General features: G+C 42.2%; 2 protein-coding genes across 3 annotated transcripts in view; one reads left to right on the top strand and one right to left on the bottom strand.

The window, feature by feature from the left end:
* Nucleotides 1-6,151, top strand: part of ATP6AP2 (ATPase H+ transporting accessory protein 2) — a 20,404-nt gene extending 14,253 nt beyond the window's left edge. The window contains exons 5-9 of the mRNA XM_066618926.1: nt 34-171; nt 1,288-1,341; nt 2,079-2,228; nt 3,693-3,809; nt 5,423-6,151. Coding sequence (XP_066475023.1) covers nt 34-171; nt 1,288-1,341; nt 2,079-2,228; nt 3,693-3,809; nt 5,423-5,617 — 654 coding nt within the window. The 3' untranslated portion in view covers nt 5,618-6,151. The remainder of the gene's footprint in view (nt 1-33; nt 172-1,287; nt 1,342-2,078; nt 2,229-3,692; nt 3,810-5,422) is intronic.
* Nucleotides 4,560-25,808, bottom strand: C3HXorf38 (chromosome 3 CXorf38 homolog). 2 transcript variants are annotated; one of them, XM_066618927.1, is made up of 7 exons: nt 25,561-25,808; nt 23,598-23,732; nt 21,955-22,077; nt 19,644-19,793; nt 17,494-17,661; nt 13,841-14,012; nt 4,560-9,244 (listed from the first exon to the last, which is right to left on the bottom strand). In XM_066618927.1, exons 1-7 carry the CDS (start codon nt 25,774-25,776, stop codon nt 9,210-9,212), a joined length of 999 nt encoding a protein of 332 aa, XP_066475024.1. In that variant the 5' UTR covers nt 25,777-25,808; the 3' UTR covers nt 4,560-9,209. The 2 variants fall into 2 exon arrangements, with proteins under 2 accessions (XP_066475024.1, XP_066475025.1); XM_066618928.1 differs by having other exon boundaries at nt 19,644-19,685.

Raw genomic sequence — 25,808 nt, 5'->3', positions numbered from 1 at the left:
ACTAATTCACTTTCATCACGATTGTTCTTTCAGAGGGTGTATATGGTGGGAAAGGCAAACTCCGTATTTGAAGACCTTTCAGTCACACTGCGGCAGCTTCGGAATAGATTATTCCAGGATAATTCTATTCTTGCTTCCCTTCCTCTTAACTCGCTGAGCAGAAACAATGAGGTAAGTCATGAGATGTTGGGCACAGTGTTACAGTGGTTAGACTGTTGATACTTGGACCAGGAAGACCAAATCCTTATGTAGTCATAAAGGTTACTTGGGCCAGTCACTATGTCTTAACCTAATGGACCTTGCAGGATTGTTGCAAGGATAAGAGGAGGAATAACAGATGCCACCCTGAGCAACTTGGAGGAAATTTATTTTTCACAGTAGTATACTATCTATTCCGTTCCTTATTTGATAAAAATGCTATTGCTTTGCTTTTTCAAATGATATATGCTCTAGTTTGGGGTGTTTTGCATCAATAGGGCCATAGTTCAGTGGTGGAGCTCTGCATGCAGAAAGTCTCAGGTTCAGTGCTTGGCATCTCCAGGTAAAGGTGGGAAAGAGCCTGTTAGATATTCCAGACAGTCAGTATAGACAATGTTTCCCAACATGGAAACACGGAATTTTCCTTTGAGGGACGTGGCTACCAGCGGTGATGGTGGGACAGTGGTGGTGATGGTACTTTCGAGTTTGTGCTGCTGCCGCCAGATTTTTAAAAGGGTTTTTTCCTTATCTGGCAGTGGTGGTTGAAATCTGTGAACATCACATTTCTGCTGCTGCCAAGTAAGTCCAAAAACCCCCTTCTTTACTGCAGTGGCACAAACCTCAAAGTGTTGTCACTGATTCCAGGGATGGCCCCACAAGGACTTAGTGGTTTGAGTAAAGGTTGGGAACCACTGGTATAGGCAATTCAGAACAAGATGGACAATAGTCTGGCTTGGTGCAAAGCAGCTTCATATGCTTATATTTTCTCAAGCATTTGTTCATTCCAACATTGAGCATTATGTGCATACTGTTAAAGTTCTAGCTGCAAGTGGTGGCTACTTGCACTTCTGGCACTGACGTGCACATCTCCTCTGCGCTCAGATCTGTGCACTTGACCATTCATCTCAGGTCTTGATCAAGCCATGAGATTCATTTGCCAGTCACTTGTACATTTTGAGCCATCAGGCAAAAGTGTGAGAGTGATTCTAGCACCTGTCATTAATATTTTTTTGACTTTTGGACTCTTTGGCATAAATTAAACCCTCACTTGGTTCCTGTCCAAAAAAACCTCAACTATTCTTTCCTTAGGTTGATCTACTCTTTCTGTCAGAATTGCAAGTCCTGCATGATATCACAAGCTTGGTAAGCAAAAATTCTAAATAAACACTTAATTCTCCTATCAGATTGGCGTAATCTAAGCAAAAAAAAAAAAGGATGCCAATTGGCACCATGGTGGCAGCCACCATTTTCTGGCTGTGTAATTTTTCAGACTGTTTGAAGCCAGTTGGCTAAGGAAGTCTTAAAGTGGAAAGAAGTGTATATGCAGGTCACAGGAACTTCAGAAAGGTCTGTGATAACTTTGTGGTATATTGAAATTTGTGAGAATATAAAACTGTTGTGTAGCTTCATCATTCCAGATGAATTGGCAGGCTGTCAAGCACCAAGAAGCAATCTTCTAGAACAGCAACTGCCAAAACCTGGCCCATGAACCTGATCTGGAGTCTGCAAACAGCCTTCCCTGTCGTGCACAAAGCTTACTGTTCTTTGCTGCACCATCTTTCAATCCAATTGTCTCACAGAGCCGTGCTGAGCAGTTGCCTCCACTGTTCATCGCCCAGCAGGCTGTGTGCCCAGATTTCCAGGTGGAAGCAGCTGCCCAGCATGACTTTGTGAGACTATCAGATAGAAAGATAAGATGGTGCAGCGTGGAACGGTAAGCTCTGCACACGATGGTGAAGGCTTTTCCCTTATACAGCGGTCTGTGGTCTGGAGACCACTGCTAGAAGGAGTTGTTAGGAAATGCTGCTTGGAAGAAACCTGCTTTTTCCTTTCTCCCCATTACCTATCCTGATTACATTTTTTTCCTGTTGTCTCCCAAGCTATCCAGGCACAAGCATTTGGCAAAGGATCATTCACCAGACCTATATTCTCTAGAGCTGTCAGGGTTGGAAGAAATTGGTAAACGATATGGGGAAGATTCTCAACAGTTCAAAGATGCCTCTCAGATTCTTGCAGACTCTCTGCAAAAGGTAACAAGCAGACTGTGTAATTTCTCGCAAAGGTTTGAAATGGTAGCCTAAATCAAAGGAACATGTTGCTGCATACTGCCGGATTGCTTTTTCCCTTTAGAAATTTTTAACCGTTAACAGATTTGTGTGGCAAATCTGTTTAGCTTTTTAAAAATGGAAGTTCCTTGGATGAATGCTTTTTGGGCACAATCCTATCCTGCGCTGGAACAGGCAAGCCAAGAGGCTTGTGCTGTATCCAGCGCAGCATTGTGGCCCCAACGGCTCAGCCAAAGGCAAGGGGAAACATTTCCTCTGGGTAAGGGCTGCTGGTGCCTCTGGGTCTCCTCAGATTAGGGCGCAACTCTGAGGAGAGCGGAGCGGCTTGAAGCTGCTCTGTTCTCCCTGGGAACGGGGGTTGGGATCCAGCCCCACCTCCCGCTCCCTGCCCGCCCTCCCCCTGCCCAGGAACACCTTCCTTCCGCCTCCCCCTACCTACCTTTCCTTCTTGCATCTGCCCAGGTGGACCGACACAAGACTGAGAGAGGAAGCCGGTGAGGAGGCTTGCTTCATTCTCCGCAGGCCTGCGCTTTTTGGAGTGCTGGCCTGGCTCAAGGAGGCGCAAATGTGCCTTACGGCATGTTTGTGACCCTGCTGGGCCAGCACAAGGGACTTGTGTTGGCCCAAGGGCGCATTTGGATTGCGTCCTTAGTCACAGAATTTTCTTCTCTGGTCCATTCTTAATTATGAATTTGTAACTAGCAATGTGAGTGAAAAAGAGTGGTGACAGAACTGTGTAGATACATTGATGTTGAGGGAATCTGTCTTGCAGCTACTCAAATCCAGATATTCCTTGCTTTTGTAGACACTAATAGTCTGGCCAGGTAATTACAATTGGCAAAGGAAACCTTCATTTTCAGCAATTTCAAAAATGGGATTAGGACTATAATGCAGAGTGACATTTTTAGCCTGCTCCCTGGCACTTTACGTTTACTTCTTACACAGTAGCTCTTGGTGCCTCACTAGAAAGTGTTTCTGAAGTAATGTCCAAAACTGGCTTCAAGTGATGCATGGCATTTCTGTTAGAGGAAGGAAAGATCTGGAAGTGTGCACATGCACACCTACCCACCATCCTGTCTTCTGGATTGTGACTAAGCAAACAGATGGGCCTGGGTACAGCATGTATTGTGACATCTTTTGTATTTCCTAAAACAATTCATTGTAGTAGAAATTCTTAGGAACATTTTAAATACTTGCAAGCAACTGGTTTCCAGATTGCAGCTTTGACATTACCTTTTCCTAATTAGAATGGTCAGTCTAAGTCTTGTTACCCATTGCATCTATTAGCGGAATACAAATCTAGAATTTGAATGACAGAAGAGGCTTCTTGCTGTTCAAAATCAAATGAAATGGTAGACCTTTTGCCATGCAATTTGTGTGGCTGACTCTTTTGGTAGTGTATCTCTGCTGAACTTAAGCTTTCTTCAGTTTGCAGATGAGATGTACAACCTCTATGGTGGGAATGCTGTGGTAGAGGTGGTGACAGTGAAGACGTTTGACACTCCCTTTGTGAGGAAGTCACGATCCATCCTACAGTCCTCAAAGGTAGTATAAAACTTGGTCTCAACAGAGCACAATCCTTGGGGGCTTCAGTTTCCGTAGAGCACTGGTTCTCAAACTCTCTGGGAGTTTGAAAACCAGGGTAAGACTTTTGTTGGGGCAGGGTGGAAAGAAGCGACACGATCACCAGGATCATGCTGCTGTGGGGGGGGGGGGGAAGGGCTGTTTTTAACTTACCTTACCTGCTGCCAGGGCCCAGTTGGTGTGGGGAGCCCCACAGAGCCCTTGGCAGGGCTCCCCACTAGCAGAATGTAAACCTATCGTGATTCACTTCCATTTTCTCTATCACAACCCAGAAGTGGGTCGCAATAGTTTTTTACATTCTGCAATCAGCTCCCTGCCCCCCTGTACCCTGGCAGCAGGTAAGTTGAAAACAGCCACCTTCCCCCAAAGTGGCAGTCCTGGGGATGGTGGTCAAAGCTTCCAACTGTCCTGCCCCTTAAAGGGAAAGGGGCAATGGTTCTTAGACTGTTGGGTCACAACTCACCTGTTTGAGAACCACTGCCATAGAGCATACAAGCAAATGGCCTAGAATGCGGCTTCACTTACTAAGACTGCAGTTTTATCTACACTTATGGGGAGTCAAGCCCCATTGGCTATAATAGGGATTGCTTCTAAGTAGACATGCATAGGAATCGGGCTTCAAGTGATAACTTGCCTATTACATGTCTTCCTTAATTCTCTTTACTACAATAGTAATTTTGAAGACATTTGAATGAAGCAAGGGTGAACAACTTTTTCTGATCCAATGACTTTATTAGAAATGTCATGAGTCAAAAGTTACCATATCTAACTTGGATGACATCATGCTTTGCATACTTTTGCAGACATGGTAGGCACATCAGTGACAGACCAAGTGCATCATGCCCTACAATATTTTTCTGAAATAAACCTCAGATGTGAAAAAACTAGTGATGAGCTAGTCATCCATTGTGTTCTGAAATCAAATTTGGAAAAATAGGCTAGATGGGAGATGGATGCATGGGAGAACCAGAGGCCAGAAGTGAGACCAAACCGGGAAGATCTATTCTGAAATGTTGTTGGTTCTTGAAAGAGAGAACCTCTATGATTGTAAAAATCCCCTTGAGGGATTAAACGCCTGCCTATGTAAACTGCCTTGAATAAAGTCAGAGGAGTAATCCGATGACCAGAAAGGCGGTAATATAAATACCTAGTTGTTATTATTATTATTAGATTTGACTCTGAACTTTTAAAATGTTTGCATTTTAGAAGTGAGTCCATAAACTGCTTACAAGCTTTGTGGCTTGCTAATGTTGCCCTCTGCTGATATGGAAGAATCTGTATTGGGATTTTACATTGGTTGCATTTTATGCCAATGAAGGTCTTACTGAACTGAACAGAACATTGGTTGCAAGAACATAGATGCTTGCTTGCTTAATGCAAGTAACTCCAGACTCTGCTGATAGTGCTTGCCTGGGTTTTTTTGCAATGGCTTATCCAGAATATCCCTTGTGTTTCCTTGTAGCAATCTGTATTTACTATATTGTTTTGGCATGGGAAGGCAGGATATAATTTTTTAAGAAATAAATGAATAGCTAACCACTCACTTCCTTTTTCTTCCTCTCCCTCTTTTATAGGGCACCTCTGAGAACCCATTTAACATAGGATATCCATATAATTTTAACTATGCTGTGGTCTTCAACATAATTCTATGGATCATGATAGGCCTTGCCATCGCAGTGATTGTCATCTCCTACAATCTCTGGAACATGGATCCTGGATATGACAGTATCATTTACAGGATGACCAATCAGAAGATTAGGATGGATTAAATTTCCAATTTATGCTTGAGAGAAGGAGCAAGGCTTCTTCCAGTGCTTTAGCATGGTTCAGTATGAACTCTTTAACAGTGCAACTATTTCTGTGAAGTATCCCCTTGTGTTCTCCTTGAGGATATATTTTTAAGAGGTTAGTAGTGGACATAGTCCACTTGCAGAGCTGAAATTGTACACTGCTGTGAAATCATGACCTAAATTTTATTGACTACATACATGTAAATGATTCCATTGTGTGGCCAGGCAATAGGCATTGAGTTCTAGTGATGCTCCTTTGTACTGTGTGTGACTAAATATGTGAAACAAATGCACTGAAAGTATGTGAGCAATTTGCATTGTTTAAATTCTTTACACTGGAGGTTTAAGATGTCTCTCGAGGATGTTGTAGATTACAAATTATCTGTAAATGTTTGTTAATGTAAATATTTCAGATTACTGTCTTTAGGTAGCTAGTCTTCTTTAAGCTGAACCTTCATCATAAAAGCTCTTGACCAGAATTATCCCATTAAAATAGAATCTGGTTTGTATGTATACTTATGACTGACTCTACAACCTCTATTCATAATGAATGTTTAACAATATTTTTGCAGGGATTATCTATAAGGGGGGAAATTTAGTACATGTCCATTCAACAGAAAGCAGTGGAAATTTCAGGTGCTTATAGCTAAATGTAATGTATCAGAAGTTCCTATTAGTCATAATTTACAAATTCCTGCTTCTGCTCAAAGGCTTCCTCCTTGTGGGGTAAAATTATGGACCAATTATCAAATGTGCAGCTGTGATCTACTATACTACTGTGGGCAACTTGAGGCATGTGAGAAGTACTATTGTTTTAGTGTACATTGCCCTGCATTGATAATATATTAAATGGCATGTGATGGGCTTGTGGTATGCACAAGATTTGGCTTTCAGTACATGGTGAGAAGACAGCCAGAAGGCGAGTCCTGCATATCACAGGAAGGACACATAACTAGCTTACTATGAGCCAAGTGTTGTCATTTGCAGGTACTTCAACCACCTCACCTGTAGTATAAGACTGAATATGTCTTGAAGTGCCTTTAGGGAGCTGACACACCAAGCGTGTTATGGCTTATGAAGAACATCTGAGAGCCAAGGCTATGACTGCAGTTTCAATGTGCAATAAACCATTCACAAGCAACCCAGCCCCTTTCCAAGCTGTTAGTCCCTCACTTGTGTGACTTGGCCCAGTTCCAATATTACCTTACTAAAGATAAAGACCCTACTCAATTTCACCCTAGCATTTTCCTGCAAATGTAGCTATTCCTACAACTGGATCGTTCAGGGCAAGGGTTCGTTCAGGTGTCTTGTTAACCAGGTCCTGACTTGAATAAAAGGCTCTGTCTACACAAGTAACTAAAGAGACTTAACCATATGCTGGATGGCAACTTCATTTTCTGATTTTCTTCGCAAACTGCAAGATAAAAAAATTTCCCATAATATTGTTTCACGCTAGAGATGAATGTGTTATCTAGGCAATCTAAGATGCATTAAAGGAATAAGTGATCTTGTTGTGGACCAGTAGAGATGAGGCTAGCTAAGGAGTCAATTTCTTCTGATTCTAAAACTGTTTCTTGACCAAGTTGAAAATGGATCAGTCTTTTAGCAAACAGTTGGCAGTCTTGTAATGGGCTATGGACTGGATCCAATCTGGAGTAAGGCACACTAAACCTTTGTGTGTGAGGCACACTACTCATTTGTCCTCTCTGTCTATAAACTTCTTGGTATTGCTCAAACTGCATGTTTTGAGTTAGTTCCTGCAAACTGGGTTCTGGTTTGGCAAGGTTTTGAAAGGGGAAGTGGGTTAAAATGAATAGGACTATTCACCAATATTAACCAATTCTATTAACTTCAGCTGGACTCAACCAGGGCTAACTTTCTCTAGTTTACAGTCCTAGTGTGCAAAGAGCAGGGTTGTCTTTCTACTGCCTTGGCTCCTTAAACAGTGGGGCTCACAGAATGAAGCAAGAGCTTACCAAATTATTCTTGCAGTATCATTAATGACAATCCATTATTTAATATGTTGGAAGTGACTAAATTTTAGATTTGAACAAATTCTTGGACCACTCCTTAGCTTAAAAAAAATTTAGGCATCTAATCTTTGAATATTTAAATAACTGGTTCATTTTCCATATTCCCCAAAGTACATGCATGAATTATAAGATGTTTTTCTAAAATGTGTGGAATAATAAATGTGTTGAACTTGCTGACAAATCTGTGTTTAACTGCACATAATGGATAACTACTCTAACATTTCTCATTTTTGTTCTTGCTTAGCATTGTGTTCGTTTGCCTTCTGAACCTCAGCAATTTAAGAGCAGCTTATTAGAAAATGACTCTTATGTGGTAACATATTCATTTTTGCACTCTTGTTCTGCATACTAGCTCAGCCAGAGGTCTTCTTTTGTCCGTTACTTCATGATCCTAAATTTGACTACAGCAGGATCTTATCCTGCTCTTGGCTGTGTCAATAAGCAATATTTGAATCAGGAGGCATCCATCTGTCTCTGAACACTTTTCTGAAATCGCTTTGGAGGTTATGTTCATTGTCCTGCGTAACAATTGATCCTTTTTCACTGTATGCACAACCTAATGCATATTAATTAGGGTTATCAGGCAAGTCCCAAGAGGAAAGAAGAAAAGAATAGCTGGCTGCTTCCATCTGTTCTTGCCACCTTCTTAAGATTCCACAGCTTAAGGTGTAGCTAGAGCAAGCCTGAAAATTAAGGTTATGAATCAAGTGATAGGGGAGCATGTTACTTTTGCTCTGAGCTGACCAGGCATGTATGGCAGCTGGGATGGTAAATTAAGATAATACTTGAGCACCTTTCGGGTTCTTTGGACCTGAAAGAAATTGGCTGTAAAATAGGAAATAAGAGAGGGGTACTTCATTGCCAAAGTGAACCTTAGTGCTGGTTTTAGTAAAACAGGGCAAGTGCTTAGTGGTGACAGCTGGAGCTGGGCACAATTGAGAAATTTCTTTGAGGTATTGGCTTCTGCTTTAAGAAACCCTTGTGAGGCACTAAAAAAGAAAATAAGTTCATTGCATATCACCAACATTTGGTTCATAATACATATGATCAACTTTCATGTGGAAAAGGCACTGAGCATTATGCAAAGATAGATTATGGCCTTTTTCCTAATGCAGGTTTTCGGTGTGTGTTTTTAGGTCCTACATAATGCAATATCTTATGCCTAATGCAGAACCAAATATAGTAATTGCAAAATGGCTTGCACCATTCTGCTGGAGGAAGTAGTGGGCATTCTCTTGCAACTGGAATTTTCCACTGTTGGCCTCGCTGTCAACCATATTCAAACTGTACAGAGCCAAAATATGTGCATGGAAATGAAATTAAGTCAGTTGCTCTGTGTAGAAAGAGCACAGTGTTAAACCTCTGAAAGCAATCCACTAAACTAAAGGGCTTGGAAATTTGTATAAAGTAATGACAAGTCACTCTTCAGTCGCAATATAATTTACACAATATAAGTCCCACAGCAATATTACTTAAAAAGAGATCATTCTGTTTTAAGACTTCCTTTTGATAACAGTGCTTGACATTTTCACAGTTCTTCATACCACACGCTTCATTTTCACTAAAGGACAATCTAAAATTTAGACAAAGCAACAACAGTATTACTCTTATTCAGCATTAATTTCTTGTCATTTCAGTATTACATACTGGGACAAAAGAGAAAGTTAAACACTCTTAAATATCACTAAAGTAAGTGGGACTAGAGCAGGCAGTTGTGCATTTTGGGTCCAGTGATTTCAACGAAACTTTCAGCTGGATTGCACATATTTAGTTTGTGGTTCATTACATAGAGCAAAGCTCTAGACGAGCTACTTTCAACCTGACAAGGCGCTAAAATTGTCAAGGCACACCTATAGATTTTTTACAATTGACAAGGTGCAGCGCACTGCAGGTGGGGGAGGGATCACATCCCCTAATGGCCCTTCTAATACATGACCCTCCCTGAAACTCCTACAGCACACCTGCTGGCCATTGGTGGCACATCAATGTGCTGCAGCACTTGTTGAAAATTGCTGCTCTTGACTATCTCATAGGGCATTCTAGAAAGAATTCTAAAATTTGTGAGGTTTGAAACCAAGTGTGTAAGATTCTGGCAAACACTATATTGTATTGTACTTGTGGCACTGAACGGTCTGCCACTGATTGGCTGAGCAGGCACAGAATGTTCACGTGCTAGAGGAATGGAACAGTCTGATGTCCAGCTTCTAGGAGGGAAAAGTATGTTTGGCTGGGATTCAAACCTCACACGGCAAAAGGCTGGGAAGAGGTGTGGAACTATAGAGAGACCAGGAAGCAAGGAGATGGAAAGAGGTAGAACAGAACAGGAATCTCAGAAAACAGCCCTATGCGTACAATCCTACACATCATGAACGTAGGCTTTCTGATTGCACGTTCAAGTCTACATGTCTATCTTACATGTGTATCTTATACACTTGTAAAAACACTGCCGCAATCTCATTTTCCCAACATTATTTCATTGTATGCATGCAGGATAGTGTCAATAGTACTACAGGTAGAGCCTATATCTATTCGTTAGTTCCGTTCTGTGACTCGATTAAAAACTCATTGTGCTAAATTCTGTAGAGTTAAGCAAATACGCTGCAGCCTGACACTTGGGGCTGTAAGGAAACTAAGGCAGCTGTTATCCATCCCCTCCCCTTCCCTCTGCCTCCCCCCCTTCCCCCTTTCACAGGTGGGATGCTGAGCTTTTAAGACTCCAGTCCTATTCATTTCTACTCAGAAGTAAGCCCCATTGTAGTCAATGGGGCTTACTCCCAGGAAAGTGTGGATTGTAGCCTAAATCTGCTTGTGCTTGCTGGGCTGTTTTGTTTCTGTAGGCTGGAGCACAGAGAGCCTGCACCATCTTGGGGGGAGAATTGGGAAACACTCCCTGGGTTTTTTAAAGCAATCCCCTCTGTTGCTACGGCACCTGACCCTCTGTGTGTGTGTGTGTGTGAGTGAGAGAGAGAGCGCGAGCGAGCGAGTTCCACCTTGCTGCACGTGCTCTGGCTACATTCTGCACCCCTTCCCCTCTTCAGCCTCTTTGCTGGTTCAGGGGCTCCAAGAGTGTTACTGTTCCTTTACAAGGGGAATCTCTTCCATGGCTCCAGGGCTATTTCCCTGCCTGGGCGAGGCAGAGCCTTTTTGCAGTGTTTTGGGCTGCCTGGAAATGGATGGAGAAGCCAGCGCAGGGGAAAGGTGTGTGTGACTTTCAGTTCCCCCCAACCCATTCCCATTGAGACAAATCTGCAGATTAAAAAATCCGTGGATAAATAGGTTGTACCTGTACTTGATGGTGGCAACGTGGAGCTGAAGAAAGGAGAAAAAGATAATGGGGCGGCAATATTGGCAGGAAGGAAGTAGACAGACAAGAAGAATTTGAAGAGCTGGGGAATGAGAGTCAGGGGAATAGGTTTGCTAGTTCAAGATGGAAAATACTGTCAGTCCTGGTTTCTATTCGTGTTAACATAAGAACATAAGAACAGCCCCACTGGATCAGGCCATAGGCCCATCTAGTCCAGCTTCCTGTATCTCACAGCGGCCCACCAAATGCCCCAGGGAGCACACCAGATAACAAGAGACCTCATCCTGGTGCCCTCCCCTGCATCTGGCATTCTGACATAACCCATTTCTAAAATCAGGAGGTTGCGCATACACATCATGGCTTGTACCCCATAATGGATTTTTCCTCCAGAAACTTGTCCAATCCCCTTTTAAAGGCGTCTAGGCTAGACGCCATCACCACATCCTGTGGCAAGGAGTTCCACAGACCGACCACACGCTGAGTAAAGAAATATTTTCTTTTGTCTGTCCTAACCCGCCCAACATTCAATTTTAGTGGATGTCCCCTGGTTCTGGTATTATGTGAGAGTGTAAAGAGCATCTCCCTATCCACTCTGTCCATCCCCTGCATAATTTTGTATGTCTCAATCATGTCCCCCCTCAGGCGTCTCTTTTCTAGGCTTAAGAGGCCCAAACACCGTAGCCTTTCCTCATAAGGAAGGTGCCCCAGCCCTGTAATAATCTTAGTCACTCTCTTTTGCACCTTTTCCATTTCCACTATGTCTTTTTTGAGATGTGGCGACCAGAACTGGACACAATACTCCAGGTGTGGCCTTACCATAGATTTGTACAACGGCATTATAATACTAGCCGTTTTGTTCCCAAGCATAGAATTGGCCTTCTTCACTGCCGCCACACATTGGGTCGACACTTTCATCGACCTGTCCACCACCACCCCAAGATCTCTCTCCTGATCTGTCACAGACAGCTCAGAACCCATCAGCCTATATCTAAAGTTTTGATTTTTTGCCCCAATGTGCATGACTTTACACTTACTGACATTGAAGCGCATCTGCCATTTTGCTGCCCATTCTGCCAGTCTGGAGAGATCCTTCTGGAGCTCCTCACAATCACTTCTGGTCTTCACCACTCGGAAAAGTTTGGTGTCATCTGCAAACTTAGCCACTTCACTGCTCAACCCTGTCTCCAGGTCATTTATGAAGAGGTTGAAAAGCACCGGTCCCAGGACAGATCCTTGGGGCACACTGCTTTTCACCTCTCTCCATTGTGAAAATTGCCCATTGACACCCACTCTCTGCTTCCTGGTCTCCAACCAGTTCTCAATCCACGAGAGGACCTGTCCTCTAATTCCCTGACTGTGGAGTTTTTTCAGTAGCCTTTGGTGAGGGACCGTGTCAAACGCCTTCTGAAAGTCCAGATATATAATGTCCACGGGTTCTCCCGCATCCACATGCCTGTTGACCTTTTCAAAGAATTCTATAAGGTTTGTGAGGCAAGACTTACCCTTACAGAAGCCATGCTGACTCTCCCTCAGCAAGGCTTGTTCGTCTATGTGTTTTGAGATCCTATCTTTGATGAGGCATTCCACCATCTTACCTGGTATGGATGTTAGGCTGACCAGCCTATAGTTTCCCGGGTTCCCCCTCTTTCCCTTTTTAAAAATAGGTGTGACATTTGCTATCCTCCAATCTTCTGGCACCATGGCCGTTTTGAGGGACAAGTTGCATACCTTAGTCAAGAGGTCTGCAACTTTCATTCTTCAATTCCTTAATAACTCTTGGGTGGATGCCATCAGGGCCCGGTGACTTATTGATCTTTAATTTATCAATGAGGTCTGAAACATCTTCTCTTTTAACCTCTATCTGACTTAACTCCTCGGTCAGGTGGGGCCGTTCGGGCAGCAGTATCTGCCCGAGGTCTTCTGCAGTGAAGACAGATGCAAAGAACTCATATAATTTCTCTGCCATCTCTAAGTCTCCTTTTATCTCCCCTTTCCCTCCCTCACCATCCAGAGGGCCAACTGCTTCTCTGGCGGGTTTCCTGCTTCTAACATATTTGAAGAAGCTTTTATTATTCCCCTTAATGTTGCTGGCCATGCGTTCCTCATAGTCTCGCTTGGCCTCCAGTATCACCTTCTTACATTTCTTTTGCCACAGTTTATGTTCCTTTTTATTTTCCTCATTAGGGCAAGACTTCCATTTATGGAAGGAAGCTTCCTTACCCTTCACAGCCTCTCTAACTTGGCTGGTTAGCCATGCGGGCACTCTCCTGGATTTAGTGGAACCCTTCTTTCTTTGCAGTATACACCTCTGCTGGGCCTCTATTACTGTTGTTTTAAGCAGCCTCCATGCACTCTGGAGAGATTGGACTCTTTTTACCCTCCCTTTCAACCTCCTTCTAACCAGCCTCCTCATTTGAGGGAAGTCTGCCCGTCGGAAGTCAAGGGTTTTTGTTAGAGATTTGCCTGGTATTCTTCCCCCAACGAGCACGTCAAAACGGATCGCAGCATGATCACTGTTCCCCAATGGCTCAGTAACGTTTACATCTCTAACCACAATCACAAGGTGTTGCAGCCTTGTGGCCTAGCAATCTTAAGAAGATCAGAAAGTAGAACTGAAGCCTGAATTTTATATATTGATTTAAACTAGCTAGATGACTATTTGGCTGTGTTTCTAATCTAAGAATATTGTCTGCCTTTCTATACTAAATTCTAATTCCTAGCATCCAAGTAAATATCATCTCAAAGTTACATTTTCTGATTTAATGGAGCTTTCTATATAACTCTTTCCAAATACCTTACAAATCTCATGCATGTAATACAGCTCATTAGAAAAATAAAAACATATTTTAACATGTATACACTTGCCTTCATCCGTCTTGTGCTCATTAGACACTTCCTGGGTGTCTTTCATGGACTCCTTTTGGCTGTACCATTCTTGTCCCAGGTCTTCCAGGTTCTGCATTTCTGCCTGCAAACTACTTTGAAGATCTTGATTGTCCTTTAAGAAGTTCTTTACTATCTGTATTCTGTTTAAATTCTAAATAAAAAAATACATTGTGAAGTTTAAAATGTGAACTGAAACCAAGCTGGTAAAAGTTCATTATTTGGATCTCATTCATCTGTAAAGATCTTAATACCTCACCACAAGCATCTGAGAGTCCAATCCTATCCAATTTTCCCGTGCTGGTGCAGCTGTACCAATGGGGTATGCATTGCATCTTGTGTTGGGGCAGCAGTCACAGAGGCCACCTTAAGGTATGGGAACACTTGTTCCCTAACCTTTGGGCTGCATTGTGGCTGCACCATTGCTGGAAAATTGGATAGGATTGGGCTGTGAGGCAATTCAGACTGCTTCAACAAGGCCACCCAGAGAGCATCAGAGAAGAGTACAGTTTTGAACTGGGAGTTCTGGTCTCCAGATCCAACACTTAATCATGCTGTCTGTCCAGGTTCTACATGTGTGTTGCTCTGTCTTTCTAATGCTTCTTGTAAGTACCATGACACTAATTTAACAGGATTTCCACTAATTAATGGAAATGTGTTTGCTTTCTCCGGTCAGGAAAAAAGATCATTCCTTTTAGTTGCCAATTCATCTGAAACACGCAGTATACAATATGTACAGCCTGTCTATTTTCTCCAGACCTAAAACTAGGATGCTAGTATAGAAAAAGCCATGACTATTTGACAGTAAATCAAAGGATGGCATGAGTCATGCTCGGTGTCTTATGGAAGCACAGGAAAATCCATGTGCAGATTGCAAAATCAGACAAAAATAAATCATGCCACAATTTCCAGCAGCACAGACATTTGCTGACTATGGAGTGGCAAATGAAAGGCAGTCTGAGAAGTTTCTAGAATTGTGTTGCATGGACTGTAAGCCTGAATTTCTGTGTTCCTTCTATATGTACCACAGCAGTGCTAATAAATGGAATGGAAGTCTAAAAATGCCTTTCCCCCTACTCTCTTGGAGGTTCAGACACTGGGTAGTCTCCAATTCTGGGGCAATTATTAAACAAAAACGCTCAGTGTTAAAAGTACAATGTAATGACTATGCAAATGGGTTTTATCAAGTAAAAAGAGGGCAGAACTGTTAGAAGTGATTTTGCTCACAATAAAGTCTCAAGCCTTCATAAAAAGATTAACCCTCCAAAATAATATTGTATATCTGATGAGAATGTTCAGAGCCTCAAGATCAACTTTAAAATAGTCCCCAGCACTGATACAGTGGTACAGCTTCTTGTCCCTATTTTGGAACAATATAACAGGTAGGGACTGTATAGTCTGCCCTTTAAAAATCAAAGTCTTTTCCTCCCAGCTAATCCAAATCCTATGTTACAGTGTAGACTTCCCTGACCTAAAGCATTCACTTACAATTGCATCTTCCCAAATGACACCAGAGGGAAAGATTTTCCTAGGAGATCTTCCTAACAAGCTGGTCAGCTAGTCTAGGCTTGGCTAGTATCTTGCCTACGTTTTTATGATGGTTCGATAATGCTGTTTTATTCTAGAGTTTTCCACGTGCTGGGGTTTCAATGTTGGGGGCTGCCATTTACTTTTTCTTGTTTTATAATTGTATGGTTTTTATAACAGTTTAATTGTTTTAATGCTTTATTAGCACTTATTTTGTAATATTGTTAGCTGCCTTGGGTGCCCACTTATAAATTTATTAAATAATTGTACAGGTTGAGTCTCATTATTCGCAAGGGTTCCCTTCCCAGGACTCACATGGATGGCAAAAAACCATCTAAAGCAAATCAATTTAAAAAACAAAGTCCCTTTGCTCAGGTGATTTAAAAACAGCCTTGCTGATGTTTTGAAATGCACAGAGGCATTCGGTCTCTCTCCAGGTGCTTAGGCTTCACTAGGAGGCAGCAATCCCTCCCTTCACCAAGAGCTCCAGCAAGGAGGAAAGAATGGGTGATAATCACTGGCATTTAGTCTTCTTTCATGTGCTCAGGGGGGAGGGAGGGGTTTGCCTTGTACCTAGAGAGAAAATGATTGATAGATTGTCTGCAGGCTGCCCTCTCTCAAATTAACAAGGCTATTGTTAAAGGGATGTTTTCCTTTAATTTAAAGGGTACTTCTCCTCACATTGAGATAGAAAAATCTATGGATAATCAGGTTATCCCTTTTAGGGAGATAACCCAAAAAGGTTTATCCCTTTTTGGGTCCCTTTTAGGGAGAAGAGCAGGATATAAATAAAGTTTATTATTATTTATTATACCTGTAATCACTTGTATGACTATCTCTCTACAACACTAAAAAGCAGTTTTTTAAACTCTGATTTTAAAGGGATGCATTTTTGCCCTTCTCCAGGGATCAGCACATTCCTTCTCATTTGCAGGGGCCATTCATGTTGAGTCAAATCAGTGTATAAAAAATCTGTGTATAACAAGGTTGAACCTATAACATGTTTGAGAAAAGTGCATAGCAAAGTGCTGTGCAGAAACTGCAGCCCTGTTTCCTGACCACTAGAAATCTTGCAGAGCTTTCAACTTCCCTGTTTCCTTCCAAGATTGCCTGCATGCTTTCAAACCTATCTCCTTAGACGAAAGGTTTGCTATTTGGTTTCCCCTTTTTAAAAAAATAAAAATGAAATCATTTATATATTGTAATTGTAAATTACCTTTCCACTTGTAAAAAACCCTTCTTAAGCAATATATAATGAAAACATTATGAGCCAGTTTTCAAAAATTTCCTTCCAAACCAGTCAAATGAATGGGTTACGTATACTGTATGTATGTGTACAGTATACTGTATGTTGTCGCCTGCTCTTTTCATGCTGCTCAAGAAGGCTGTTATCTCAGGGGCAACTTCAAGACAAGATTCAGAACTCGCACAAAATCATGGAATACATAACCAAAAAAACTGTATCCCACCACTTTCTTTGGGTTGTTGAAACTGATCTGACAGAAGGAATCAAAAAGCCTCACACTTTCACTTTCAGCTTTCCAAATTCTAAAACAAGTCAGCAATACTTTGGTTAGAAAACAAAGATGAACAATTCCTTTGTCATTGAAATAGAATGGGTGTTGTTGTTTTATAGATGTGAGGAGTTAATTATGCAAACAAGGAGTGGTAAAGTGGAAGTTCCGGACCCATGCAGCTCTTCTATAAGCCATAGAGGTCCAAGCCGGCTGAACCTCTTACTTTAGCTATCTGAGAAGAACATTGATATGCCAACTAAAGAAAGAAAGCTTAAGGAGAGAAAAAAAATTTCCCACCACTGAGGACCAAGTAGTTGTTAAGCTCCCTGGGATATTAACTCTCAGCAGACCCTTGCATGTTGGATCCCGTAAAACTAAACTTGCTGTAAAATTCAAAAAGGATGTTTTGAGGTCAGTTGCATTAATTCTGCTTTCCTTAGACTAGCAGTATTCTGTCCATCATCTAGACAGGTTTTACCAGTACATGTTGGTTCAAGTTCAAAACAAATTTTATTCACTACAAAAAAGGAACAAATAACTTTGAAATTCAACCATGAGTGCAATCTTTCTTATAGGTTTTATAATTGTTACCTCTTCTGACATCTTTCCTTCCTCTTCTATGAGAAGACTGATTTCATGAAGTCTCTCTTTTATCAGTTCTTTTTCTATTTCACTCATCTGGCTTTGACTCATTTCATCTTCCAGTCCATCAAGCTGATCTTCACCCGGCACATGAACAGCCCAGTCTGATGACAGAAGCTATTTGGTTGGTAAAGACAATAAAATATCTTGGGTCGATGAAAAAATAGTGATCTAAGACTGGGGTCTCCTAACTTTTCAGGATGAAGGCCACATTGTATATTTTACACATTTCAGTGAACTGAAAAAATTCAGTTTTATAAATGAATGAAATTAGATTTAAATGAATGAATAAGTTTTACTTGGATTGTTTTATAATCAGAATGATATGATTCAGAACAAAAGAGAAATGTGACAATGACAAAGAGACAATGCCATGTATACTTTGAGAAATGATACATAATGAATACAGATGTTGGACATTACCAAATCCTCTGACTTAAAAAAAAAAACAAGCTGTGGCGGGCTGGATAAAATCTTGTGGCAGGCCAGATTTGGCCCCCAGGCCATAGTCTGGAGACCCCTGAAGAAGTCAGATATAAAGCCCAGGTTCACAGTGCAATGAAAATGTGATACTGTTTCCAGATCCATGGCATACAAAGTGGGAGGGTAGTTAGAGCCTGGGCAGCAGGCTGCAGGGTGGTGTCCAGGGGCAGTGGCACATGGAAGGGGATTGGCTGAGGCAATGCAGTGTTCTGGGTGTTTCCTGGGCTCTCTGCAGGAGGAAGTGTAGTGCTCATCACTTAAAGTGGTGAGTACTGCTATGTTGGGCCATCCATCCTCCTACATCTTTGTTTGGCTCTAAACTTGAGCCTTTCCAAAAGCAGAGGGTGCAGCGCAGAGGCAACACGATAACACAGGGGAGCGATGTTTCCATGTCACCACATTGCCCCACCACGTAATTCATGCTATAGCACAAATTGCTTTTGGAATTTGACTCAGGTTCATGAATCATTTGTAGTGGGGCATGGGTGGTAGTGGTGGGGAATGTGTTGCTATTTAAGAAACACAACTTGTCTGGAACCCAGCCAGCACTGTTTGTGACATTAAATATGGTTGTCACAATCTCATCATGACACTATGCTTCAGGCCAATCAGTTCAGGAAACTTTGATTTATTTATTTTTAATCCTCTTTGGAGATTATAACTCAATATGGGAGTACACATTTAAGAACATAAACTTTTAACAACACCAACATGACTATTCCTTGGCAGCAATGTCCCTGTTATTTTCTGAACATTCTTTAAAGAATTGTCCTTTTTACTTCAAATCTTTTGTGATATAGCAAAGTGTCTTGAAACAGAGGGGAATTTCAAAAGCAGTTTGTGATATGTCATTTCTGCTTTAGAGAAAAAATCCCACTAGATGTACTTAATCCCTTGGGTATTCCTAAAGTAGCTTACACAGGCCAACACACATTTTGCTTCCTTAAACGTTACACCAATTCCTGGGTATATTTGGGGTGCTGATTCCAAAAATGGCATCCGTTTTGCCCTATCACGTCTAGTTTTGGAGACAGCATAGCCTCTTTAGTGAATGGTTCAAGCAGCTTCCTCATATCTCCAAAGCTAGACGTGATAGGGCAAAATGGATGCCATTTTTGGAATCAGCACCTCAAATTCATATCAAACCACCATAAAGTTTTGGAAAAAGTTTTCTGACCCTCAATTTTGTAGGCCTGTGTTATTGGACCCTGGCACTATATGCCTTCACATAAGTGTGCATACCCAGCCAATTTTGTTTCAAAATGCTCCAAACAGTACAATATCTGTTACCCACAAACTACTTGCCCCATGGTAGATTTACCCAATCATCTATTATAAACAGACAGGGTATTATACAATTGTCACCAGAAATCACTTGGATGGCTGAACTGGTAATTGCAATAGTTAAACTAAACTGTACCATTGTAAACGAAATCACAAATCAACGAATTCTGAAACAGCCTCATGGCATCTTGGAGCACGCAAACAAGCTCTCAGATTGTACTGTAAACCAAATGGCCACACGTGGTGACACTTTTGTAGTAACTATGATGCCTCACTAGAGAACAGAAAGAAATCATAGCAGCCAAACTACGATAAAGAACTGAAAATGTTACCTTTTCTATCCTTGAAGAAGCTGTCTGAGCTTCTGGAACATGCTGGAATTCAGTCAACAAATTCTGAATATGATTTCCAAATGCTTTTAGCCAGGAAGAAGAAACTTTCATATCTGAAGAATGCATTAGTTCGTTGCGGCACTTAATCACCTATTGATGTAGCATGGATAAATATCTTACAAATGTTACAATCCCCGATTGAAGCCACCAATGTTCCCAGTGGCCCCCCTCATTGGGCTATTTCATTATCTGTCTTAGGTTTAGTACAGTGTTTCTCAAGGTTTGTCCTCCACTGTACCACTTCACATGGTCCACCTATTTGAAGACCCACCAGAAGTAACTGGTGATGACATCATCATCAGTTACTTCTGGGTTGAGAGGCCAGATGCAATGTGACAAACACCAGTAAGAGGCTCAGGGTAGATGGGAGGGCTTTTTCGTGAAGAAAAGCATGCTTTGGAGTTCTGCTCACTGAGTCAAGCCTCCTACCACTGCTTGTGTCATATTCCTGATCTCGCTGCCGGCAGCAGGTGTCCAGGGATCCTATGAGTACCACCAGACACAACAAAGAGGCCCTTAATGCAAAGAAGAGGCAATCAATCTCCAGTAGCCTGTACAGTCAGCTAGTATCTGGCAGGGAGTGTCTTTACATAACAAAGGCACTAGACTGGGCTGAATGTTCACTTAACCTAATTGCATAACAACAGGGATTGGAGAACATATCCCCGTTGTTAAGCAGCCCACACCTGTATATTTTACCTGATAATATTTTACATTTGTAAGCATATGCTATCTACTCTGAAATCAGTTCTGTCTTTCCCATAAGTATGATCAGCTCATTATTCCAGAAATCTTTTCAGGTGCATTGTCCAGTTTGAAAATTCTGTTCTGTACATTAACGAACTCTTCATGAGTACTTCATTTGGAATTAGATAAATTCTAAATGTTTATTCCTTTCAAAGAGAGGAACAAGGAGATTGCTAATGTCTGAATGCTTGAAAAATATCAAAACTGACACTAATAATATGAACACTTTAACCTGCACTTATAATCTTTACAAAAGTAAACATGCAAACTGTTCAACAGGTCAGAAGATAGGGAATTTTGGGATTGTCACTAACAAGGGAATCTATGAAGGCATCAGATAGACCAAGACAAATAACTGACTTGAAGCAAATCATCTATATAACGTCCTCTGATTAAAAGTGCTAGAAGACAGCCAGCATGGTGTAGTGGTTAATCAGCCAAGAGTCAAGGACTCAAATCCCTCACTCACATGCAATCCACTGGGGGATCTTTGACCATTCACTGCCTCTCAGTCTAAACAATCTCATGGTGTTGTTGTGAGGATACTGCTGTGAGCTCACTGGAGGAAGAGTAATTAAATATCTCTTGCTCTTCTAATTAGTCCCTCTTCTTCTATCTTCTTTCATGCTATTACTGCTAACAAGTATCACATGCCCTGCCACTCAAAGGTGATAAAAGTCAAGATTTTTGGTTGTACCCTATGGTGCTTCTTCCACTTGTGGCTTCATTTGCAAACAGAGGGAAAGGGGTGATTTTTGCCAATCTCCCCTTCCCACTGCAGCTTCCTCTAACCTTCAAAAACTTGTTCTGGGGGGATTGAGGGATTCATTGTGTATTATTTCTGGCAGTTGCTCACTGTGAGAAGGCACGGTTTAATTTTTTTTAATTCAACTTCACACCTGTCCTGAGTGGGAGTCATTAGATACTAGCTTGTCCTGCCATTAGTGATGTTCCATGAAACAGTTCTCTGTATTTAGATCAGTATTGAATGAAGCTTGCTTGGTTGTACAGATACATCTACCTGGATCTGCTGAAAGATGAGCTAACATGTCCATACAGGTAATGCCAAGAAACTGGGACCCATCATTTGTAATCATGGCTGACACTCTGACCTGTCCTTGAGTCCTGAAAAACCTTGTAGGAAGGACCAGAAACCACATTTTCCCTTCTTGAGATCTTTGAAAACTGGAAAGAATTTGAGAAAAAGCAGTGGTTTTTCTTCCTATGTGCTGGGTTTTTGTGGGAGGTGCAAGCTGCATATTCTGCTTCTACAAATACTCAATGAGAAGGGAAAGAAATCCTCTTGTGCCCTGAGCTTTCTGCTGCTCAAGCATAGAGGGATCACAAGACGGATCATTGTGCTGTGTATGTTGAGCAAGGAGTAGCTGCACTTGTCAAAATAGGTCGGGAGTGGTCACTGGTCACTAATGATGATCTACTGAACAGATTTATGGATCCCTGCTGAGAATTAACAAATGAAATGTCAGTGTCAATTGTGCATTACCTCTCTGATTTTCTTTTGATCAATGTTGCTGAAGTGATTACAGAAGTTGAAAAGATTTAAGAGTGCTGATGCATCGCACTTGTCTGGACCAGATGTATCTGCTTTCCCACGAGGCATATAAGCCTATATACAACAGGGAAGAATGAATGCAGTTAATGTGTTCATTTGTGTTTCAGAAGCAAGTGAATATTATTCTATTTCTAACTGAACATTATGTCAGAGCTCAGGCCTAGTGGAACAATACAGGGCTTGCAGCTATGATTCTGATTCTAACTCTAGCTTTATCATAGACTTGTGGTTCCCAAACTGTGGGTTGCAATCTGATTTTTGGTGGGTCGACAAAGGGTGATGGAAAGATCAGATAACTAATTGCCTCAAATCCTATTCAAAAATGTAGCCAGTAATTACCCTGCCAAGAGCTCAGATCCTGCAGTTTGAAAGAATGTGTAAATACAGGTCTTTTTCTGGTTATTATTACTTATACATAAATAAGTAAAATATTATTTCTTTCTAGATCTTTTTTTTTAAAAGTATGGAAAACCTTGATGGGTCACAATAGAGTGTTGTTTTAAAAAGTGGATCCTGGTGCTAAAAATTTGAGAACCACTGTCATGGACTCATCAAAACTTGCTGAAGAAGACTAAAAATAATGTCTTGATTCGTAGTTGTCCTTTTTTCAACATAGTCCCATATTATATGACACATCATCTCACAAAATTCCATACTACCTAGGGAGCTACATTTAGGACTTTCCTGATAATTTCTGTCACCAAGAATTGTATAACACTCTCATGGCATCTCTGTCTCCTGAACCATGTACCATTTTCTAGAATGAAGCAGAAGGGTGTAGAAGAGATTTATAGCCTAAAATTAATTTTTTCCAAGACAGTTTCAAAAATGCTTTTCATCACATTGATTGCATTACTATCTATTTCACTGCACATACATATGCTTGAAGCCACAATTGGACAGTTTCTCAGAGTATGTATATGATGCATATCTACAATGGAAAAAACACATGTATGATCACCACAAATAACAGTTTTTCACAATTTTTTTCTTTTCTTGGCAGCATGGTAGGAAATTGAGGTTGTCACCTTCTTCACTAGGACAGTGCTGGGACCTCTGATGACTACATAATAGGCAAAAAAACAAAATATGTTTCCATCACCAGTGCAGCTTCATGCCTCATCTGTTACATATCTGGCTCTCATACAGTTGTTAAAAGCAGTCTTTTCTCAGAAAAAAGCAACCATACTAGTATTTATTTGATTAAATACTGTTTTAAGTTACACCATTTCATTATTCCTATTAAGTGAACCTTGAATATGCTACTGCGGTGAATTCCCTGCACTTTCAAGTCCAAAAATAAATAAGAAACAGATATCAAAGTAAACTTTTTTTAAAAGGCAGGGGAGTGAAGAGAGAATGAGATAGTGATTGGCCACCTAGTTTTCAGAGTCACATGATCTGCATTAGTAGATCCTTGGCAACCATTTTTGTATGGCAGGATTTAGGTCCATCTGTCCTACCCAGATGTACACCTTGCAACCCACATGGATATTACATACAGAGAAGTGAAATATGGAGCAGAATCTGGTTCCACATTTGAAATCTATACTATAAGAACGACAAGGTGTTACCTTTGCAAACTCCCATGAGTTAGAAGGCCAGAGCCAAGGTCTGCAGTTTCCCCAATAAATGTCCCCATTTCTCTGTGTGTGATGATTCAAAATCTCTCTTTTCCACTCTTTACATAAGGAACAGGCAGGCTGAAACTGTAAAGGGAAAAAAAAAAAACCAATACAGGTAACCCTGCACCATGTTAATTAGGAATTTCAAACTTTTTACCAAGGGAAGGGATCACATTGGACAGGAAGACACAGATTCAAATCCCACTCAGCCCCAAAGCTTCCTGGATGATCTTGGGCCAGCCACCACCATTTCTCAGCCTACCTCACAGAGTTGTTGTGAGGATAAAAGAAGGGGGAAGAGTTGAGCTTCTTGGAAGATGCAAAATATATAAATGTGATTTACAATGCTATCCTACTCAGAAGTAAGCCCTACTGATTTCAGTTGGACTCCCAGGTAAGTGTATGTAGAACTAGTCTTACAAGATCAAAAAATCTTGAAAGATTTTCCTAGAGGACTAAACTTGCCTGTCCATCAGCATGATGATACATGTACTATCCCATCACCTCCACTGTCAAAAATTACTACACACCAACAATACAGGAGAAGAATGCATAGTCTGAGGCTAACGACTTTCTCTCATCAAGTTCCTTATTACATTACTGCCGAAACCCCTGGGGGCTGGGGATAAGAATAGGCCCTCAGTTTGGTTGTACTTGTTGTAAGAGGCGACTAAACAGCCACCAGGTAGATGGGACTGGACTCGTCAGCCTGGGAAGGCAGCTCATCTAAGAGAAGGAAAACTCTGATCCCAAACCTCCACTGCCTTGTGGCTACATCCAGTTATGGAAAAGGCTTCAGGAGTCAACCTCGAGGCAAAATCTGGAGCCGGAGTCCCTGAGGCAGTTCATGGCTGAACACAGTCACGTTCTGGCAACTCCTGCAACGCCGCTGGAACCAACCGTATTGGTCTCTGCCTTTCCATTGGACCATTTCAGCGACGTGGAGAGCGCCTATCCTCCATACCTACTTTACCCAGGCTTCGCGCACTGGAGAGGGCACTCTGTTCCAGAACCACCATTCAGAGTGTGACACCATAGTCTTCTGAGACTGAAGGATGCCAACAATACTGCCGAAGGAGGGCGCTGGTTACAAGGCGCCACTGCAGCAGGCCAGCCTTTTGTTCCTCCAAGAGGAGCCTGAGCCCTTCATTCTGCCTCCAACTAGACATGATTGACAGCCTGGTATTCCCAGGTCTCCTTTTGTTACATTTAATTTAAAAGTAGCCTTAGGAAGCTGCCAGTTTAAGGAAAGGAAAGGGGGAGGGCCAGGGGTGGAGAAAAGGGATTGCTTGGCTTTCTCTTCTCCGGTTGTTTTGCTGCTAGAGGCTGCAATCCTATCCACATTCCTAGGAGCAAGCCCCATTGACTATAATGGGACTTACTTCTGAGTAGGCATGCACAGATTGGGCTCATAGACTGCAACCCTAGCCACACGTTCCTGGGAGCAAGCCCCATTGACTATAATGGGACTGACTTCTGAGTAGGCATGCACAGATTGGGCTCACAGGCTGCAACCCTATCCACACTTTCCTGGGAGCAAGCCCCATTGACTATACTGGGACTGACTTCTGAGTAAGTCCTTGAGCATAGCCTTGGGCTCTAAAAGTGTCCACTCGTCCAAGCTGCTCCTGCAGTCATGAGAGAAGGATGTCGGGTACCTCCTGTTTCCCCACCACCCTATCCCAGGGATCAAGGAGCCTCTTCGCAAGATTGCAGCCTGGTCCATAAAAAGTTGCTGGGGAAAGATACCGCACGTATGAGTGCGTGTCGCGTGCACCGTGGGAACCAGCAAATGATGAACGCGTGTCAGCGCAGGTGGAGCCCAGCCCAGCTTCAGGCTCCTGGGGCTGTGCCGCGGCTGAGCACGTACCGTCCTCGCTCCTGGGCGGAGGAGATGGCGCGCCCCACTCACCTGCTTGCCTCGGGGGTTGCAGCTCCCGCTGCACTGGCGGCCCGGCGGGGCGAGGCGAGCGGAGCTGCGGGCGACCAGCTGGCGGTGGAAGGCCTGGACCTGCTCCCCGGCGAAGCGCTGCAGGGCCGCCCGCAGCAGCAGCAGGCTGTGCCCGGCCTTCACCCAGTTCTTATACTCGGCGCAGTTGAGCCGCGCGGCCAGCTCCGCCAGCGCCATGGCCAGCCCGACCCGGCCTTCCGCCTCGGCCC

Source organism: Tiliqua scincoides, chromosome 3, assembly GCF_035046505.1.
Source record: "Tiliqua scincoides isolate rTilSci1 chromosome 3, rTilSci1.hap2, whole genome shotgun sequence".
Lineage (NCBI taxonomy): Eukaryota > Metazoa > Chordata > Lepidosauria > Squamata > Scincidae > Tiliqua > Tiliqua scincoides.
This window is presented reverse-complemented; position numbering and strand designations above follow the sequence as displayed.